A 22,830-nucleotide genomic window follows, 5' to 3' on the forward strand; every position below is an offset into this window, starting at 1 on the left:
GCGGAGGTTACGGGTAGGAACGTAAGGGGAGATGAGGGTTGAGAGGTAAGGAGGGGCTGCAGATCGAGTGCATTTATAGGTTAGTAGCAGAAGCTTGAACTGAATGCGGTACCTGATTGGAAGCCAATGAAGTGACTTGAGGAGAGGGGTGATATGAGTGTATTGGTCCAGGCGGAAGATAAGACATGCAGCAGAGTTCTGAACGGACTGAAGGGGGGGATAGATGGCTAAGTGGGAGACCAGTGAGGAGTAGGTTGCAGTAGTCAAGGCGAGAGGAAATGAGAGAGTGGATGAGAGGAGAGAAAATCAAGGCAATGGCTGTGTACGGCGCGTTCAAGTATTTTGGAGAGGAAGGGTAGGAGGGAAATGGGGTGGTAGTTGGAGGGACAGGTAGGGTCAAGTGATGGTTTCTTGAGGAGTGGTGTGACTACAGCATGCTTGAAGGTGTCAGGGACAGTTGTAGTGGAGAGAGAGAGGTTGAGGATATGACAGATGGGGGGGGGGGGTGATAGCAGGAGAGATGGTGTTAAGTAAGTTGGTGGGGATGGGGTCTGAGGAACAGGTGGTGCATTTCGAGGAGGAGAGAAGATGGGCGGTTTCCTCTTCGGTGATATCAGGAAAAGAGGAGAAGGAGGCCTGGGTTGGTTGGTTGAGGGAGTGGGTTATAGGATGAAGAGGAGGAGAAGGTTTAGTGGTGAATTCGAGGTTGATCTTCTGGACCTTGTCGCGGAAGTAGTCAGCCAGTGATTGAGGAGAGAGTGAAGGGGGGGTGGGAGCGGAGGGCACTTTGAGGAGGGAGTTGAGGGTGGCAAAGAGACGACGAGGGTTAGAGCTGAGGGAATTAGTCAATTGGGTGTAATAGTCCTGCTTGGCGAGGAATAGGGAGGACTGGAAGGAGGATAGCATGAATTTGTAGTGAATGAAGTCAGTGTGGGTGCGAGATTTCATGGGAGTTGACTTCTCAACGTCATCATCGAGGCCATGGTGCCTCTGAGTCGAGACGGGCCCGGTTTCGGACTGCAGTTCGTGAACTCTTGTCCGACACCGAGGAGGATGACTCATGGGGAGAAGAGGAGGATCCCAGATATTTCTCTTCGGAGGAGTTTTGTGCTCTTCCCTCTGATCCTACTCCTTCGCCTGAAAGGAAACTCCCCCCCCCCCCCCCCCCCCCCCCGGAGAGCCTTTCTTTCTCCTCCTTTGTGTGGGAAATGTCTGTGGCTATTCCCTTCCCGGTGGTTTCTGAGGATGAGCCTAGGGCCGAGATGTTCATAAGTACATAAGCACTGCCATACTGGGAAAAGACCAAGGGTCCATCAAGCCCAGCATCCTGTCTCCGACAGTGGCCAATCCAGGCTTCAAGAACCCGGCAACCACCCCCCCCCCCCACCCCCAAAAAATCAATAATGTTCAATAGACTTTTCCCTCAGGAATCTGTCCAAATCCCCTTTAAATTCTGTAAGGCCAGCTGCTGAGTAAAGAAAAACTTTCTCCTATTTGTTTTAAATCTACCATATTCTAGCTTCATCTTGTGTCCCCTGGTTTTGTTGTTCGAGGTCCTTGACTATCCTTCACCACCTAAGGAGTTGTTCACTGTTCCTCTGCATAATGTCCTTAAGCAGACATTGCTGAAGAACTGGACGAAACCACTATCTAATCCCACCATCCCCAAAAAAGCTGAGTCCCAGTATTGAATCCATGGGGAGCCTGAGTTGATGAAGTCGCAGTTACCTCACGACTCTATGGTTGTGGATTCTGCTCTCAAGAGAGCCAAGAGTTGTAGAGATTTCGCCTTGGCGCCCCCAGGACGGGAATCTAGAACTCTGGACTCTTTTGGGAGGAAGGCCTATCAGTCCTCCATGCTCGTGTCCAAGATTCAGTCATACCAGCTCTACACGAGCATCCACATGCGGAACAATGTCAAGCAGCTGGCGGACTTGGTGGATAAGCTCCCTCCGGAGCACGCCAGGCCTTTTCAGGAGATGGTCAGGCAGCTGAACACGTGTCGTAAATTCCTGTCCAGGGGTGCTTACGACTCTTTTCATGTTGCATCCAGAGCCACTGCACAAGGTATGGTGATGCACAGACTCTCATGGCTGCGTGCCTCTGACCTGGACAATAGGGTCCCGCAGCGGCTAGCGGATGTCCCTTGCCGGGGGGATAATATTTTTGGCAAGAAAGTCGAGCAAGTGGTCGAACAGCTCAATCAGCGGGAAACCGCTATGGACAATCTCTCCCACCGGGCGCCTTCAGCATCTACCTCATTAGGTAGACGTTTTTTCCGGGGAAGGCGGAATGCCCCCTATGCTTACAACAAACGTAGGTACAATCCACCTTCTTGACAGCCTTCTCAGCCTCAGCCCCAGCGCGCTCGTTCTCATCAACAGTGTGTGGCTAGACAGGTCCCCGCAGCTCCCCAGCAAAAGCAAGGGACGGGCTTTCCAGTTGAGCATAGCCGCTATCAAAGTGTCCGTGCCGGACGATCTGCCGGTCAGGGGGAGGTTAAAAGTTTTTCACCAAAGGTGGCCTCTCATAACTTCCGATCGGTGGGTTCTCCAAATAGTCCGGTTAAGGTACTCCCTCAATTTGATTTCCATACCTCCAAATTGCCCACCAGGAGCTCAGTCCTTCAGGTTCCAGAACAGGCAGATACTTGCAGAAAAATTCTCCGCTCTTCTCAGCGTCAATACGGTCGAGCCCGTTCCACCAGGGCAAGAAGGGCTGGGATTCTATTCCAGGTACTTCCTTGTGCAAAAGAAAATGGGGGGGGGGGGGGGGATGCATCCCATCCTAGACCTAAGGGCTCTGAACAAATATCTGGTTTGAGAAAAGTTAGGGATGCTTTCCCTGGACACCCTTCTTCCCATGATTCAGAAAAACGACTGGCTATGCTCTCTGGACTTAAAGGATGCTTATACGCACATCCTGATACTGCCAGCTCACAGGAAGTATCTACGATTCCGTCTGGGAACACAGCATTTTCAGTATTGTGTGCTGCCCTTTGGTCTCGCGTCTGCGCCCAGGGTGTTTACCAAATGCCTGGCGGTAGTTGCAGCGTCGCTACGCAGACTGGGAGTGCATGTGTTCCCTTATCTCGATGATTGGCTGGTGAAGAACACTTCAGAGGCAGGATCTCTACAGTCCATGCAGATGACTATTCAATTCCTGGAGCTACTGGGGTTTGTCATAAATTACCCAAAGTCCCATCTTCTTCCAGTTCAGAAACTAGAATTCATAGGAGCTCTGCTGGATTCACAGACGGCTCATGCCTATCTTCCAGAGGCGAGAGCGGATAACCTTCTCACTCTTGTTTCCTTGGCCAGAGCGTCTCAGCAGGTCACAGCTCGGCAGATGTTGAAACTACTAGGCCATATGGCCTCCACTGTCCATGTGACTCCCATGGCCCGTCTTCACATGCGATCAGCTCAATGGACCCTAGCTTCCCAGTGGTTTCAGGCCACAGGGGATCTAGAGGATGCAATCCAGCTACCCACCGAATTTCGCAATTCCCTTCAGTGGTGGACAATTCGATCCACTTTGACTTTGGGACGTCCCTTCCAAATTCCTCACAAAAAGTGCTGACCACAGATGCATCTCTCCTGGGGTGGGGAGCCCATGTGGACGGGCTTCACACTCAAGGAGCTTGGTCCCTCCAGGAATCAGGTCTTCAGATCAATCTCTTGGAGTTGCGAGCGATCTGGAACGCTCTAAGGGCTTTCAGAGATCGGCTGTCCAATCAAATTATTCAAATTCAGACAGACAATCAGGTTGCCATGTATTATGTCCGGATCTCGCCCCCTGTGTCAGGAAGCCGTCCAGATGTGGCTATGGTCTCGCACCCACGGCATGCTTCTCCAAGCCACGTATCTAGCAGGCGTAAACAACAGTCTGGCCGACAGGTTGAGCAGGATAATGCAACCTCACGAGTGGTTGCTCAACTCGGGCATGGTACGCAAGATCTTTCGAGCGTGGGGCACCCCCTCAGTGGATCTTTTTGCCACTCAGACCAATCACAAGGTCCCTCAGTTCTGTTCCAGACTTCAGGCCCATGGCAGGCTAGTGTCGGATGCTTTTCTCCTTCATTGGGGGAGAGGCCTCTTGTATGCATATCCTCCCATACCTCTGGTGGGGAAGACTTTGCTGAAACTCAAGCAAGACTGCGGAACCATGATTCCGATAGCTCCTTTCTGGACGCGTCAGATCTGGTTCCCTCTTCTTCTGGAGTTGTCCTCCAAAGAACTGTGGAGATTGGAGTTTTGTCCAACCCTCATTACTCAGAACGAGGGGGCGCTTCTGCACCCCAACCTTCAGTCTCTGGCTCTCACGGCCTGGATGTTGAGAGCATAGAGTTTGCCTCCTTGGGTCTTTCTGTGGGTGTCTCCCGAGTCTTGCTTGCTTCCAGGAAAGATTCCACTAAGAGGATTTATTCTTTCAAATGGAGGAGGTTTGCCGTCTGGTGTGACAGCAAGGCCCTAGATCCTCACTCTTGTCCTACACAGACCCTGCTTGAATACCTTCTACATTTGTCAGAGTCTGGTCACATTCTTCTCTCCCATTAATGCCTTCAAATATAAGGTTTTATGCTCACCATGACAGGAATGAGCACGCTTAACCCAAAGTATGATGGGCATGATACTCTCGCATTATGTCATAGAGAGCTATGTTCTGCACATTCGTAAAGTAATATATATCAAGCCTTCTAAAAGCGTTCACGCTCTTATATATTTCTCACTTTCTGCTGTTGAAAAAACTGGTTTCACTGATCTACATAGCATGCTGTGCACTTTCAACATGAAAAAAGTCTTGATTGCATGAGTCTTCATACCTCTTGACTTAGAACTTGATGGAAGCTCCTTTGTAGCAATATAACCATAAATAATTTAGGATAAGTTTCTACTAATTTTACACAACAGGATGGTTCATTTTTTTCCCTATTTTCTTGGCAGAATAGCTTAAAGTTTTAGATTGTGGACTGCAGCCTTTAAGTCTTGCCACAAGTTTTGTAGTGTATTTGCTTCTGGCCTTTGAGTAGGTCATTCAAGGACATCTGCTTTCTTCTTGTGGAGACACTCTGCTGTTGCTTTTGTTATGTGCTTTGGAACAGTGGTCTTCATCATAAGGTTTATGGGGACAAACTTAAAGATCTCAATTTTTTTTATAGTTAGGAAGAAAGGCGGGAAAGGAGAGATATGATAGAGACATTTAAATACTTATCCTGCTTGGGGTACAGATAAGGCACAATTGCAAGTGAGTAGTCATTTGAAGCAGAGAGAAATATGGTATTGAAGTGAGAGTGAAACCCACCAGCATCGCACAGGAGCCAGTGGAGAATGCTGCACAGCAGTGGATTGAGTGTGAATCAGAGTTGCAGGACTGCCGGGGCACTAGAAAGTTGGTATTGGGCCTTTTGAATGGTTTATGTACGTGATGTTTTGTTTTCTAACAAATTATTTCTTATTTCCAGGTTTCAAGTTATGGTCCCAAAGGAGGGACAAATTGTTGTTTTAAGCAGTTGGCTAAGAGTATCTTTTACTGGTTAAGCAATGAGAGGGAGTGGGGTACCTTTACGTGATGAGTTCAAGGGTGAACTCTAAGGGGGTGGGGATTGGGGGGACTAGCAGGGGGGGGAGGGGAGAGGGTATACCATAAGACTCACAAGTTGTACCATATAGGTTATGAGGAAGGGAGAGAACTGTTGCAGTTGAACAATGGGGGGAGGGGTAGGCTGGGATCCCTCTCTCAAATAGGAATACACATCTGGAAAGGGACAATGTTACCTGTGGTCACCTAAGGGAGAGACATGGTTAAAATAGTATCATGGAATGTGGGAGGGGTAACTTCTCCAATTAAGCGCTCTAAGATCCTGCAGGCACTGAATAGACATAAGGCGCATGTGGCTATGTTGCAGGAAACGCATTTAGATGCAGCGGAACACAAGAAGCTGTGTCGATGGTGGGTGGGTGAGGTGGTGGATAGTCCCACATCAAACAGAAAAGCAGGGGTCGTTATACTATTTCGTAAAGGGTTGCAATGTGTAATGCATCGCAGGATTACTGATACACAAGGACGATATGTAATGCAGCAAGTAACTTTGAATGGCAGACCACTGCTATCGGTTAATATATACGCCCCTAATCAATATGACAAAAAAAATTTTCAGACCATCATCCAACATGTACACAGTTTTGAACAAATCCCAGTGATTATGGGAGGGGATTTTAATATGGTTTTTGATCCCTTTTTGGACAGCACAGGCCCCTCCAGGGTCAGACCGGTGAATTATGCCAGGGGAGTGCTATGGATGTGCTCAGCTTTGGATTTGGTAGACTCCTGGCGCTTGCTACATCCGGGAAAGCGGGATTATACCCATCTATCTAGGGCCCATGATATGCAGTCCCGTATAGATTACTTGCTAATCTCTCAGAGCATTGTGACATACATGAAACAGGCAGAGATAGGCCCGACACAGGTGTCAGATCACGCTATGATATGGATCACATTGGAGTGGGACACGGACCGGAAACGCCCGTTTTGTTGGAGATTCCCGAGGATGTTGTATTATGACTCCCGGTTCCATTCCTTTATACTTGATAAGTGGAGAGACTATACCGAGCTTAATAAAGTTTTCAATCAGACCCCATACTCTTTTGGGAGGTGGCAGAAGCAGTGCTGAGAGGCCATATTATATCTTATTCAGCTCACAAAAAGAAAGTACGGGAGGCTGAAATGCTGCGCTTAGAAACAAGAGTAAGGAGACTTAGACAGATCTATGGTAGGACACATTCTTTTGCCCATAAGAAGTTATATATGACGGCACAAGTGGAATTGAATCAGCTGATTCAGTCCCGCACACAAAAATCTTTGATATAAATATCAGCTGTATAAACATGCTAACACACAGGGGAAGCTTCTGGCGAGATTGGTCAATCAAGTGGGGGGGGGGGGGGGGAGATGGGCAACACAAATGCGAGATGATCAGGGGGTAATCCACCACACGAATGCAGACATTAATAGGGTCTTTGAAATTTTTTACACTGAGCTATATTCTCCGCCGGAAGATGAGGGGCTAGAGGCGTCAGCATATTTAGAGGGGCAAGATCTTCCAAAGCTTTCGAAAACTCAACAAGATATACTCAATGCAGATATTTCTGAGGACGAGGTTACCTGGAATATAAGAGATAGTGCTCTGTATAAATCACCGGGGGTGAATGGATTCTCGTCGGAATTGTACAAAATTTTGGTTGAGGAGATTGCGCCCTGTGTGGCTAAGGTATTTAATCTGCATGTTACAAGAGGAGAGTTACCGAACTCGTTAAGAATGGCGCAGATTATTGTATTACTAAAGCCGGGGAAGGATTCGACTCGTGCAGAATCCTATCGGCCTATATCTTTATTATCATTTGAAGCTAAATTATTTCCAAAGATCTTGGCCAATAGACTGGCTCGGTTTCTGCCTCATTTGGTGCTAACTCCTCAGGTGGGGTTTGTTCGGGCACGTCCTGTGGCAAAAAACTTGAGAAAGATACTGCTGGCATTGGAACAGGTACATAAGAAGCATACCCCTTCGATATTAGTAAGTTTTGATGCGCATAAAGCCTTTGATAGAGTGAGATGGGATTTTATGTTTGGGGTGCTGGACGCCTATGGTGTGGGTGGGTTTTTTAAGGAGGCTATCAAAACATTATATCAGTGCCCGATGGAGGAGGTGTCAGTGAATGGAGTGATTTCACGGCAATTTGAAATTGCCAGAGGTACTAGACAGGGCTGCCCACTGTCACCGCTCTTATTTGTACTGGTTTTGGATCCTCTAATCAGGGATATTATGGGTTCAGCGGATGTACACGGAGTTGTTCTAGGGCCTGAGCATTTTAAGATCTCCGCTTTTGCGGATGACCTCTTGGTCATTCTTCAGAACCCCCAGGCTTCATTATCAGCTTTGATGGAGATATTTAGAGAATTTGGCGCTTATTCGGGGTTCTGCCTTAATGTAGACAAATCGGAGATTCAGCCCATGAATATGACAGAAGCGGAATGGGTACGATTAGCGTGCCCCTTTCGGAGGACAGCTGTTTCGTTTACCTATCTAGGTATACAGTTGCCGGGGGACCCAGCCCAATTGTATCAGTTGAATGTGACTAAGTTGTTTGACTTTACAAAGCCGATGGTGGGGAGGTGGTCCACTTTGCCCATATCACTACTAGGGAGGATTTCCTTGTTTAATATGGTACTTTTTCCCAAGTGGTTATATTGCTTTCAGATCCTGCCGCTGTATTTAACTAAAAAGGATTGGAGGCAGTTAATGGGCCTGTAGGGTATAAATAAATAATTAGGATAATAATTACCCACTGATTACTTATTCCAAGGTTCCTAGCTCAGCCTAGGGGAATCTTATACAGGAACCTTGGTGCTGGCACCCTGCCAGTGTTTGTTTCCCGCCAAAGAACAGAAGCCACGTCACAGATGATATATTATTATTTATTATAGATAAGAAAAATAGAAACACTCTGCAATAGCTTATATACTGATATGCACACTAACAAAATATATTGTCTAACTATACTCTGATTCTCCTGAGACTACGTACAATAATGATTAGAACAGTACAAATGATATCCTAATGATCCTTATGGAAACATCACATCTTATGCAAAATACACATTAGCAGCTTTCCCTGACCAAGAGCTGACATAAACCAGTCGTACTTAGATAACCACTGACTAATCCCAGACTAGGAAATATATCACTGTGATCTCACCATGCTGTCCTGATGACGGCCGCAGATGAGACCGGAGCTGATTTTCCCAAAGACGCTATCTCAGCTGTCTGTGTCTTAGATGTAGAGCAGGTCTTTCTCAGCAAACAAGCAGGTTTCTGTCTCTCCGTTGGTTCTTAAAGCCAATATCTCTGCCACAGGTATTTGCACCAGTTATGCAGGTCACAAGGTTGGTATCATACAGTCTCTGGCTCACCCCGAGCCTTGCTGGATTTCTCAGGTCTTCTTACCAGGTACCCCTCCCCCGAGGTTCTCCGACTAACTAACTTCTCCCACTCTTCCCGCGTTCTTCCAGACCTCCCGGTCAGGTGATAGCCCGGACCAATTAGCCTCTCGTACAGTCCAGTATATGGGCAAGAAGAGTTCTTTGTTTTGTGACCTTGGAAATGGTAACTTCTGGTGCCATGGCTCTGCCTCCCTTCTCAGATTCTCAGGGGAATAGAAGGGGGTGGTTGGAACACAGAATGTCCTTGGCTTCCGCAAGTCTGTCAGTGATTTTCCACAAGCTGAAGCTGGATCTTGCTGACACAGAGATGAGCAGGTCAGGGGGTTGCAGCAGCCATCTTATTGTGCGTAGGCTTGTATAGGCCAAGACCAGCTCAGACTAGATCAAAGGGGAAATACCCCTACAGGCCTGCTTTCCAAATTTTTGTGGAATAAGAGACGACCACGGATACGTTGGCAAAGTTTGCTAGATACTTGGGACAGGGGAGGCTTTGGGGTTTTGGACCTTCAACGCTATAACAAGGCATGCTTGCTGAGGCATATAGGAGATTGGTTGATAGGTACTTCACATTATAGTCCGAGAGAGGTAGAAGAGGCTTGGGTTCGTCCACTGAGATTACAATATGTAATACAGGCGAAATCTACTGCGCTGCCAGAGCACCTGAGAAGGAGCGTAGTGATTCGGCCTCTTAGACTGATATGGAGAGACCTAAGCCGAGCTTGGATGTTTGATGCACATCACAGCAGATTATTACCTATTACCGGTAATGGAGATTTTCTCCCTGGTATAGACGGCCTCCGATTTCAAATTTGGCAGCAAAAGGGGATTACTCTTATACAAGACATAGTGGATTCTGCTGGTACTCTTAAGAAATTGGAATCTTTGGGACTTGGTGAATTGATTTGGATGGATAACTTTGCTTATTTACAGCTCTCCCACTATATTGCAGCTATCCCTCACCAATAGCTCACTGTTGATGTGCCCGGCATGATAAACAAACTTTTTGTTATGCCTAATGAAGAAGCTATATCGATTTCGCTACTTCACAAGCGGTTGCTACAGAGTACTGCACAGAGAGACCTGACACACCTCGTGACGCAGTGGTCCGCCGATTTGCATAAAGTGATTTCATCACAAATGTTACTGACATGCATACGACAAATCCCAAAAGGAACAGCTGCTGCTGAACTGCGGGAATGTCAGGGCAGGGTGATATTCAGAGCATACACTTCTAAGTTGTGACTTTATAAAATGGGAGGGGTGGACTCACCTCAGTGTGGCAAGTGTGAGGAGCCCGAGAGCAATTATTACCATGCTATGTGAGACTGTCCGGAGATAAAGGCTTTTTGGGCAAAAATTTGTAACTTTATGGGGCATATAATGAAGGTCCCTATGTCACTGGGGCCTGAAAATGTTCTGTTGGGAGTGGGGGCGCTGAGAGGGGCTGGTGCTGTCCATTATAACGCGCTGCTCTTTAAAGCGCTTCTAATAGGTAAAAAATGCATCTTAATTAACTGGGTAAAACAAGAGGCTCCTACATACTGGTAATGGCGTAACAAGCTACATGCGTTCTTACTATTGGAATTAAGAGATGTTCGTCTGAAATTTAAGTGACAGAGAGAGTTTTACTTAACCTGGCAATGCTACGTACATGCCCTTGCACCGCGGGCCTGTAGTGCCATTCTTAATCAATTGGGTGACCCCCTTCTGCATGTGCGAGAGAGGCGCTTACCAAATGCAGGTGACGGTTGACTCCCTTTGTTGAGGAGATGGGATTCTTATGGTGGGGAAGGGGGGGGTTTAGAATTTGGGGGGATGGGGAGTGAGTTAGGTTGGAGAGAGTTTGGGGAAAGGGGCCTTGGGGGGGGGAATTATAAAAACGCTTGATGGCACGAAGTAACTGTATAAATGTATGTAAGATATCGAATTTATTGTCCTGTATTGTGAAATGTTCCATCAATAAAATTGTTGAAATATAAATACCTATCCTGCTTATTTTCAAAGGAGAGAGCCGGCCATCTTCCGACACAAAACGGGAGATGGCTGGCCTTCTCCTAAACCCAGCCAAATCGGTATAATCGAAAGCCGATTTTGGCCGGCTTCAACTGCTTTCCGTCACAGGGCCAGCCAAAGTTAAAGGGGGCGTGTCTGCAGGGTACCAAAGGCAGGACGGGGGCGTGGCTTTGAGATGGCCAGCTTCGGCCGAAAATGGAAAAAAGAAGGCCGGCTGTGACGAGCACTTGGCTGGCTTTACTTGGTCCATTTATTTTTAGGACCTTGCCCCAACTGACCAGATAACCACCGGAGGGAATCGGGGGTGACCTCCCCTTACTTCCCCAGTGGTCACCAACCCCCCTCCCACCCAAAAAAAAATTAAACATTTTTGTGCCAGCCTCTATGCCAACCTCAAATGTCATACCCAGCTCCATCACAGTAGTATGCAGGTCCCTGGAGCAGTTTTTAGTGGGTACTGCAGTGCACTTCAGGCAGGCGTTCCCTGGCCAATCCCCCCTACCTGTTACACTTGTGGTGGTAAATGGGAGCCCTCCAAAACCCACTGTACCCACATGTAGGTGCCCCCCTGTACCTTCTAAGGGCTATGCTAGTGTTGTACAGTTGTGGGAAGTGGGTTTGGGGGAGGTTTGGGGGGCTCAGCACCCAAGGTAAGGGAGCTATGCACCTGGGAGCAATTTGTGAAGTCCACTGCAGTGCCCCCTAGGGTGCCCGGTTGGTGTCCTGGCATGTGAGGGGGACCAGTGCACTACAAATGCTGTCTCCTCCCACGACCAATTGGCTTGGATTTGGCCGGGTTTGTGATGGCCCCCATTAGTTTCCATTATCGGCAAAAACCAATGGCGACGATCTCTAACACCGGCCCAAATGTTGAGATTTAGCCGGCCCCAACCATATTATCAAAACAAAAGTTGGCCAGCCATCTTGTTTCAATAATGCGGTTGGGTATGCCGCTTTACGGGGCCGGCCTTAGAGATGACCGGCCCCGTTCGATTATGCCTCTCCACATGGCATAAATGCACAGGAGGCGAGTCTCTTTCAATTGAAAGGAAGCTCAGGAATGAAGGGGCGTAGGATGAAGGTGAAAGGAGATATACTCAACTACTACTTCACAGAAAGGGTGGTGAATTCGTGGAACGACCTCTCAGTGTAGGTGATGGAGGCAAGAACAGTATCTGAATTGAAGAGAGCTTGGGACAAGTACATAGAATCTCTAAGGGAATGATAAGGAGAGTAGATGGCATGTCCAAGCAGACTGGACATGCCACTTGTATGACATTCCCACTCGTGATATAATTGATAAGATCCCTGTCTAGTTCTTCAACTTGAGTCGGAGTTCTGTAGGCTATGCCTATGAGAATGGAAGTTCCATCTTCCTTTTAAAAGACTATCTGCAGTGCCTCTTCTTTTCCCCCACAGCCCTGCATTTTAGCAGCTAGGGCTCTTCAGCTTAGAGAAAAGACAGCTGAGGAGAGATAGGATAGAGGTCTATAAAATAATGAATGGAGTGGAGTGGGTAGACCTGAATCAATTGTTTACTCTTTCCAAAAATACTATAACTAGGGGACAGGCAATGAAGCTACAAAGTAGTAAATTTAATATGAATTGGTAAAAGCAGTTTGCTTAGCATGGTTTAAAGAAAGGTTTGGATAACTTCCTAAAAGAAAAGTCCATAAGCCATTATTAAGATGGACTTGGGAAAATCCACCACTTATTTCTAGGGTAAGCAGCATAAAATGTACTGTTTTGGGATCTTGCTAGATACTTGTAACCTGGATTGGCCACTGCTGGAAACAAGATCCTGGGCTTGATGGACCTTCGTTCTGTCCCAGTATGGCAACGCTTATATTCTTATATACTACTACTACTATTTAGCATTTCTATAGCGCTACAAGGCGTACGCAGCGCTGCACAAACATAGAAGAAAGACAGTCCCTGCTCAAAGAGCTTACAATCTGTATCTGCCTTCATTTTTCTTTAGAACATCATTCAGAGGACTCTGTTTGCTAAAATAGCTTGTATATATTCTAGTGTCGAGACTAGTGCATTGTCTCATGACTTTAGAGCTGGCCTCTGTAATCTGCTGCTGCTCTTCCATTCCCTGAGGAAGGTCACTACTGTTTCTGCACCTATCTGCCTTCTGTGGCTACCTTCTGTTTGCTTGTCAGCTTATGCAAAGCTGCTGTGCTTGCCTGAAATCTGTGACTCTTGATTTACTAAATGCTTATCTGATTGTCTGCACCTGCATGATATCACCAACTGCTAATAAAAGCTAAGTGTCATTTTATATCCTGGGGTGTTTGAGTGAAATTTGTTTGCTCCTAATATAAGTGTCATTCAAAGAACCATGAGCTGAGGCGTCTACATGGCGCGTGTTAAATTTTAGCACACGCTAAAAATGCTACCGTGCCTTTGTAAACAGGGCCCTGAAATTGTAACAGTTTGTTGTATACATCATGGAAACAAACTTCTACTTAAGTCCATGTTGACTTGTGTTTTTTAGATAGCAGAATGTGAAAAATGTGTAAGGGTGGAAGACCTCTGCAAGGCAGTGCATTCAGACAATGTATCAGGGCAAGCCTGGAAGTTTCTTTTGAATAAGACTGGTAGCACCTAAAACTGTCTGTATCTTTCTGCCATAGATCCTTGGTCTTGATGATCTTCTATTACTTTATATCTAGTACAGGATAGTCACTTGGTACTGATGCTTCTATTAGCAGTGCCACTCTTAAATACGTTTTCTCTTTGTATGCAGGTGGAAGTGATGCAAAGGATTGAGGTGGTTCAAGCATTTGATATTTATAGAATGCTGGATGCACTCCAGGACTTGCGCTGTAGTGTCTCTCAACAGGTGGGTCCTTAGTTCATTAGAGCACACATGAACACCCTGCTAGTCCCCAACAGGCAGACTCCTCTGCAGTGATCTAAGTGCATTATATATTTGTGTGTATTCATGTATATGTATAAACTTGATAACTTTGTGTCTGCGTTGTTAATGCAATTTGCTGGCCTTTCTCACAGAAGCAAAAACAGAGTGGTGAAACAGCATACTGCTGTTGGCTGTATCTCAAAGAAGCACAAGCCAGTGCAAAAGTATTGCTGGGAGCATTGCACTGTAGGCATAGATCCTAAACTGTCATGTACTGCACTGGTTACAGTCAGGAGGGATGGTGTTGCTTTAGCAACTTAAATAGCAACAACATAAATAAGCATTTTGATCACACCTCAGCCCTAGCTGTGGTAAATAGGAGCTTGACCTGTGGCGACATGGATGTAAACTGAATTGTAGGACCACACTCCATTATGAAGTACGAAAGGCTAAGGAGCATTCATTTAACAGGAATATTAGGATGTTCTGGCTGTTCTAGTTGAGAGCTTCACTAGGAGGAAGGAGCCGTGCTATGAAAACTGTGGACATGCCTTCTTCCTTTCTGGTGTGATAGCAAGGCCCTAGATCCTCGCTCTTGTCCTACACAGACCCTGCTTGAATACCTTCTGCACTTGTCAGAGTCTGGTCTCAAGACCAACTCCGTAAGAGTTCATCTTAGTGCAATTAGTGCTTTCCATTATCGTGTAGAGGGTAAGCCTATCTCTGGACAGCCTTTAGTTGTTCGCTTCATGAGAGGTTTGCTTTTGTCAAAGCCCCCAGTCAAACCTCCACCAGTGTCATGGGATCTCAACGTCGTCCTCACCCAGCTGATGAAACCTCCTTTTGAGCCACTGGATTCCTGCCATCTGAAGTACTTGACCTGGAAGGTCATTTCTTGGTGGCGGTTACTTCAGCTCGTAGAGTCGGTGAGCTCCAAGCCTTGGTAGCCCATGCTCCTTATACTAAATTTCATCATAACAGAGTAGTCCTCCGCACTCACCCTAAGTTCTTGCCAAAGGTGGTGTCAGAGTTCCATCTGAACCAGTCAATTGTCTTGCCAACATTTTTCCCCGTCCTCATACCCGCCCTGCTGAATGTCAGTTGCATACATTGGACTGCAAGAGAGCATTAGCCTTCTATGTGGAGCGGACAAGCCCCTTCAGACAGTCCACCCAAATGTTTGTCTCTTTTGATCCCAACAGGAAGGGAGTCGCTGTCTGGAAACACACCATTTCAAATTGGCTAGCAGATTGCATATCTTTCACTTATGCCCAAGCTGGGCTGACTCTTGAGGGTCATGGCAAGGCTCATAGTGTTAGAGCCATGGCAGCGTCAATGGCTTACTTGAAGTCAGCCACTATTGAAGAGATTTGCAAGGCTGCGACGTGGTCATCAGTCCACACATTCACATCTCATTACTACCTTCAGCAGGATACCCGACACGACAGTCTGTTTGGGCAGTCTGTGCTGCAGAATCTGTTTGGGGTCTAGACTCCAACTCCACCCCCCTAGGCCCATTTTTATTCTGTTCCAGGCTGCACTCTGAGTTAGTTGTTCTTCGTAGGTCAATCTCGGTTATGTCCTCACCGTTGTGAGGCCCAATTGACCTTTCTTTGTTGTTTTGGGTGAGCCTGGGGGCTAGGGATATCCCACATGTGAGAACAAGCAGCCTGCTTGCCCTCGGAGAAAGCGAAGATACTTACCTGTAGCAGGTATTGTCCAAGGACAGCAGGCTGATTGTTCTCAGCAACCCGCCCACCTCCCCTTTGGAGTTGGTTTTATTCTTTGTTTACTTTTGATATAACTGAGGCGGGAAAGGACGCGCGTGGGCGGGAAGATGGCCACGCATGCGCAGTGCATCCGTCCCGTGCTTTGCTGGCTGTCACAAAGCTCTTTTAGATTTTTCTAGAAAATCTCCGTCCTGGGGCCACCGTGGACGACGACGACCCACATGTGAGAACAATCAGCCTGCTGTCCTCGGAGAACACCTGCTACAGGTAAGTATCTTCGCTTTATCTACTCAAGCAGACTGGATGGACCATACAGGTCTTTATCTGCCATCATCTAACGAAAGGTAGATACTAGTTTAATGGTAGCACTGGGAATACCTCTTTCAGTAATTCATCCTCCTGGAGTAGTGAATGTAGTTCTTTTATGATTCTTCTCAGTTTTTCCAGCTTTGGATTATATGTCACTACAAGGGGGGCTGTTTCTGTGGTTTTCTTTGTACTGCAATAGGGTTTTCCTGGGTGTTTTAAGGTAAGAGGCAATATTGGAGATTTGGGGGTTGTAGCCTTTTTGTTTAAAGGATTCATCAGCTGGCCCTTCAAGCGTTGTTGGAGGGAGGATTGTTCCTCCTCCTCCTCCTCTTCGTCCCCCTCCGGGGTGGGGCAAGTCCCTCCAGGAGTCCTACCCCCCTCCCCCCGAGGCGCCACACTTTATGGGTGAAGTGGCACCTCCAACTGGCCAGGGTCCACTTCCCACCTCCTCATATGCCATCTCGGGGGCAGGGTGGGACGGTCCTTGGTTTCCTCTGGGGTTGCAGGCCAGTCCTGGGCTGCCTGTTCAGTAGCTGGAGGATGCCCTGTGTGTGTAAAAGGTTTGATAGTGGTGCAGCTAGCTGTTGGGAGGCAGGGACAGGGACAAGTGGGGTCAGTTGTTGTTACCTGGGGGACATGTCTGAGGAGTAGTACCAACGAGATGACATGGCAGAGAACCCCAGAGGGAATGATATCAGAGGTGTTTGTCTCCTGACAGGGTGGGATAGCTGTGGGCAAGTTGGATGAGTTCTGGGCCTGTTGGTGGGCCCTAGGTGAGCAGGCATTGGCAGGGAGATAGTATGGCACTGCGTTGTTGCACAAATGGGGTCATTATGTGTGTTTCCCCATGCTTATGTGTCCTACAGCTGGGTGGGAGATGACAGGGGACCCTATCAGAGACACCGATCCTTCTGGCCATTTCTTTGGGACCCCCAGGAGAATGGCGATACGTTGCATCAAGGTGGAAAACCTAGGATTGGGACCATCTGAAGGGTAGTCATGGTAGCTGTTTTAAGGGGCTGACTGATGGCGGTGACTGTATATGAGCCCATGATTCCTGGCCATTATTTGGGGGTGCGGGGGGGGGGGGGAAGTATACACATAGATATGAGTCTACATAGCAGGGTTGGCGGCACACCATAATGTGAGTTTTCTGGGGCCTCCAGCTTAGGCCTTGAGGGATGTCTCACAGGGCAGCATAGCGACCTTAGAAGCAATGGTATAGCCAATGAGAGTGGGTTAGGCGGCATGAGAGAGCATCTGTTTGGGGGGAAAGTAATGCTGTGAAGGCCCTCTGTGGTCAGTATACTGTCCTCCTTGAACACTCCTTTGGCGTAGGGGTTAGGCCTGTAGTTTCAATTCCCACTGTGGGTGTTTGTGGTTGCTGTTTTATTTTCCCTGTCATAGCCACTGCTATGTGCTAGGTAGGTGTATGTGACACGTTGGGCTCTTTTGTATTGGTGGCTGGAGGATGGTGACCAAAGGGTTCCCTCCCTCCCCCCTCCTTTCCTTTTTCATGTCATTTCATAGGTTGGGGATTGGGTGCAACAGATATGAGGTTGCAGCCACACTGTAAAGAGGGTAGCTGCATCCTTAGGCCTTGATCAGGGCCAGAGGTGTCATAGGGGTACTCTGTTTATGGTACTTACTTCTGGTCCTGAGGTGCTCCCACATGTGCTGGATTAAGGCTAAGGCCTGAACTTCCCTTCAGGTCTCTGTGCACTCTAAAGCATCTGCAGAACACAAGTTGGCAGAGACATGGTTCAGGTGATGGGCCTTCTTGCCATCATATACATTGTTATTGTTAAGACATGTTGTGCAATGCTACTCACATAGACTGTGAAAGATGGCAACAGGCAGATTGAGGGTGGATGGGGGGGTTGGGTATGCATTACATGGGCACAGGTGCTGTGCGAGCTTAGGTGGCTATGGGGACAGTGGGTGGCATGATGGCCTTTCTGTGCAGCATGTGCACTGTTGCTGGGAGGTGGAAATGGGCAGTGGGGTAAGGCACGTGTGCATATGGACTTCTCAGTGTACTTTAGTGGGCTGCTGCCAACGTTCCCATCACTGCGCAGGCATGGGCCATGCTGGAGGGGGGAAGGGTGCAGATCTCTGCAAACCCCCCCCCCCCCCCCCCCCCCCCATTTTAGCGTTGCATGGTTAGTAGAGGAGAGCTCTATAATTACTTGTCATTACATATTCTGTACATTGTGTGTTTGGCACTGCTTTGTTTTTTATTTGTTATAAAATAGCTGTTACATGTATTGGAACAACAAAGGGACCTCAGTACATGTGACCCTGCCTTTGTATGGTGCTTGCATGTGAGTAGTACTGTGATCCTAGGGGACACTGTTGCACACTCCCAGGATAGCTCTTATGGTTCTCCATGCTGTCATGGAGGCATTAACTGGGAGTAGGTGGTGGTGCTGCTTGAAAATATGCCTCCTGTTCCTGAGACACAGGAGCTCTGTTTCCTCTGCTGAGTAATTTGGCTCTTTTCTCAGCGACATAGCTAGGTACTCTGAAGGACGTTCCTCCATGTGCAGAGGTATATATAGATGTTTTGCACGTAAAGGGAATGTCCTGCTGTTGTGGCGTACATTTTCTGGACAAGGGGACCAGTACTGATTATGGACATTTTGTACAGTGTATTTTCTATTTCCAGCAACGTTTATTGCCAAACATCTATGACAACTTAGTATGTTTTATTTGTAAAAGATATTTCCAAATACCACAACATTTTAATTTTTTTTTTTCTTTAATTATGGGCTTTAGTTTTTGGATGTTTTGCAATAAACGTTTATTTCGCCATTTGGATGTTATATTGAAAATGCTCTCCATGTCTCCTAGGCCTCAAAATAAGATTAGGCCTGTTACCTCACAATACTGAAATGTGTTTAGAGAATAAAAAAAACCTTGAGAGTTCAAGTGATAAGGTCCTCTAAGATTAGAATACTTGAACTAATCCCATTCCCTTTTTCAACCCCCAGTAAACCCACCAGCATAAACAATAGCGTTATGTAAACCCTGAAAACAAAAGGAAGGTGCTTAAAGCAAAGAAAATAAAAATAAACAGTACAATGCTTAAAATACTAAAAGAAGACAAAATAATAAAATATAAAAATATAGCCCCCAAAGTTGCTCACAAAGGGGCATAACTTATTTTCTAACTCCTGTTACTCTATGTATAGGGCTCATTTTTTAAATAGAAAAATATCCAAAATGCAGCACAAAGCCACAGATTGGACTCTTTTTCGCCAAAACATCCAAATCGCTATTTTTGAAACCCATTTTTAAGATATTTTTCTATACAGTTCGTCTGCAGTGCATCCAAATCTGCTTTGAGCTGATTTGTCAGTGCTTTGGAGTTGTCTTTTGGATTGAGTTGCCTTATTTGTTAACTATGTCTCAGAAATGCAGGTTAAATCTCTTCTGAAATTAACTTGTCGTGACATTTCCTTTCATTTTCCTGTACATTGCTAAAGTCATCCATGTGATTTATTCTGTAGGTGGTGAGCCCTGCAGCCGCAATTCGAGTTCTCATTGTTGATTCAGTCTGTGCTGTGATTTACCCACTTCTTGGAGGGAAACATATGGAGGGTGAGTTTTTCAAATCAAACTGTCTGTGCTCTAGAGTTTAATCAGTGGCTAGGAATAATGGTAACTATACTATCTTCAAATACCAAACACTTATTTGCTGATAACCCACTGAAACTAATTTAGTGTTGGGGAAAAAATTCCTCATTTTGACATTGCTCAGATGGAGTTCCAACCGATTGCCATGAAAATGGCGCCCGACTACTCAGAAATGCGGTGCATGCGCAAAGCAAGCAAAACCCTGCATGCACTGCGTTTCTGAGTAGTCAGGAAAATGATGTCAAAGTTTTGAAAGTCATCGCCCCTGAAGACGCGACTCTGCGAAATACAGATTTGTGTTGGGTACTGACGATTGTGTGCTTGAGTGCGTTGAATTCCTGTAACAGCTAAAGCGAGAAATTGGGCTGGATTACACATTTTGCAGCCCGTTGAATTACGTGCTGCAAGAAGGAATTGTCTTATATCCACTGGCAGTTTGTCAAGCCGAGCACAGTTCTGGACATTGAATGAACTTTGTGATGTAAGAATTATCGTTTGTATCAACATGCGAACAACATCAATTCAAGCGTTAAAGATTTGGTGATTGATTCCAAGATGGCGCTGTGAATAGACGCACCTGTGTTTGCTCCTGGAGGCTGCTGTGTTTGTGAGTTTCTCTCGGTGCCTCTGTAGCCTCGTTAACCATGGGGAAGCGGAGGGGGAAGGTAAAGGAATTTCCCTCGGTTCCTGTGACCTCCTCGACGATGAAACAAACAACCCTGCAATTTCCCAGGCAGCAACCGGGTCCTCAGGGAACTTCAACCCCCACTGCAGCTCTCGGCCCTTCGGAGTCGATTGAGAGTGGAAACGGGGCTTCCTTGAGCCCTGTGGAGCGAATTGCACCTCCCCAGCCTGGAAGAGAGTTGCTGGCTGTTCAAACAGAGACAGACGCCGAAGTGGCTCAGCTGGTCCTGTCTGAGGGTGTGACTGCAGCAACGGAGATAGATTCTAAACTTCGGGAAACATTACTACAACAGGCTTCAAAGGTATTGCCTCAAGCTATTGTTTCCAAGTTAGCTCGGGCTGATAGTCTACCTCAATCTCCTCCTGTGGCTAGTGGAGTGATTAGACCAGCAATTGTGACGCTGGAGTCACTGTGGGATATGGTTTACAATATCCAAACCTCTATGCAAACTACTTTAAAGCAGAATTCTTCTGATATTGAAGTTCTTTCTGAGGCTGCCCTGCTTCAAGCACAAGTGACTGCACAGCAAACCCAGAAATTGGAACGTGTGGATATCAAAATTCAAGAAATGGGATCTATAGAAACAGCTTTGGTTAAAGACAATAATTTCCTACATAAACGACTTGAATACCTTGAAAATCAGACTAAAAGGCTTAACCTTAGGTTTCTTAATTTTCCCAAATCGCCATTAATTTCTCCTTTGGAGATGGTTAAAAAATATTTGGTGGACATCCTGGGAATGGATAAGGACTCACTCCCTCCCATTACACGGGCTTATTACATCGGGAGTACTGGAGTGGTGGTGGGAAATCCCCCTGTAATAGGGGAGGGAATGAATCTTACCTCATTCCTAGAAAGCTCATTAGAAATAGTTACTCCGAGGTTAACTCTGCTTGCCACTTTCGCGTTGGAGCCTGATAGGAATGCCGTACTACGGCTTTCGTTGAGACACTTAGAAAATCTGTTTTTGGGCTCAAAGGTCCGTATCTTTCCAGATCTCTCACGGCCTACACAGATGAGACGAAGGGCCTTTTTGGAACTTCGCCCCAGGGTGGTGGCATTGGGAGCAAATTTTGTTTTGCGATTTCCTTGTTTTTGTAATGTGGTGCTTGAGGGTAAACATTTTCAGTTTGTAGATCCAAAACAGTTGAAAGAGTTTATTGATGCAAGAGTTGATGTGACTATAGTAAACCTTCCCTAATTTAGCAGGCTGGGGTCTGAACCAGAGGAAGCGTCTATTGATTATTAATTTTTGTATCTTTTTTTCTTTTTTAATTTCCTTAATCTTGGAATCAAATTTCTTTAACTTGTGGACAAATGGGCTGTAAAGATATATACTTATCATTTTTGTTTCCTAATGTTAAATAATGCCGATTGCATATTCACTTTATGTGGTGATATATTGGAAAATTTAAATAATAAAAAAAAAAAAAGAAAAAAAAAAGATTTGGTGATTAATATGTAGTAGTGTTTTCTCTGCAATTTCTTGTGTTATGACTCTATGTTGAGCTGATGGGAGTACTAACTTTCCTGAGCTGTGTGATAGTGTGTGAATGTGTTGTGAATGATATGTGAGAACAGTGGGGAGAGTGTTGGGTTTTATAAAGGGATTTGTATTTTGTATTGGAGCACTTTAGTAGTGTAATAAAGCTTTTTTGAATAGCATTTAAGAGTGGATAGTGGTTGCTTTAAGTGTAGCATTATTTGTGTGTAACCAGATGTAAGTAGCCTACTCATATTTGTTAGGATTAATGAATATATACGATATCTCTTTGCATGCACTGCCTCCATTGTATGCAAATAGATCTCATGCATATTCATTGTGGAAATCCTGAAAACCTGACTGGGTTGCGGACCTCAAAGACTGACATTAAGCATCCCTGATGTAGTTTATATAATAGCTTTGTGCTCTGTGGCCTTCATGCTTCATAGGTTTCCTGTCTTCTCCAAGGGGAGGTGGAAGGGGTTGTTAGAATATAAGGCCTGTTGTCCTCGGAGAATACCTGCTACAGGTAAGTATCTTCGCTTTCTCTGAGGACGAGGAGGCTTGCATATTCTCACATGTGGAGAATCCCTAGCATCCAGACTCACCCAAAACGATAAATGTTGGTCAATTGGACCTCGCAACGGCAAGGACATACACAGATTAACCTGAAACTATATACAGTCTGAATGAGGGTGCAGCCTGGAGCAGAATAAAATGGGCCTAAGAGAGTGGAGTTGGATTCTAGACCCCAAACAGATTCTGCAACACTGACTGCCCAAACTGACTGTTGCGTCGGGTATCCTACTCAAGGCAGTAGTGTGATGTGAATATGTGGACTGAAGACCACATTGCAGCCTTGCAAATGTCTTCAATGGAGGCTAACCTCAAATGGGCTACCGACGCAGCCATGGCTCTGACATTGTGAGCAATGACATGACCCTCTAGGGCCAGCCCAGCCTGGACATGTGAAGGAAATGCAATCTGCAAGCCAATTAGAAATGGTGCATTTCACGATTGCGACCCCCATCCTGTTGGGATAAAAAAAAAATAAAAAGTTTGGCAACTTATTTGGTGGGGCCTGGTCCGCTCCATGTAGTAGGCCA

General features: G+C 46.3%; 1 protein-coding gene across 3 annotated transcripts in view; it reads left to right on the top strand.

The window, feature by feature from the left end:
- RAD51D (RAD51 paralog D) overlaps positions 1-22,830 on the top strand; it is a 287,517-nt gene that overhangs the window by 187,993 nt on the left and 76,694 nt on the right. For all 3 annotated transcript variants that reach the window (XM_030222483.1, XM_030222485.1, XM_030222484.1), the window contains exons 7-8: positions 13,765-13,860; positions 19,430-19,520. In XM_030222483.1, coding sequence (XP_030078343.1) covers positions 13,765-13,860; positions 19,430-19,520 — 187 coding nt within the window. The remainder of the gene's footprint in view (positions 1-13,764; positions 13,861-19,429; positions 19,521-22,830) is intronic.

Source organism: Microcaecilia unicolor, chromosome 13, assembly GCF_901765095.1.
Source record: "Microcaecilia unicolor chromosome 13, aMicUni1.1, whole genome shotgun sequence".
In the NCBI taxonomy this organism is placed as follows: Eukaryota; Metazoa; Chordata; class Amphibia; order Gymnophiona; family Siphonopidae; genus Microcaecilia; species Microcaecilia unicolor.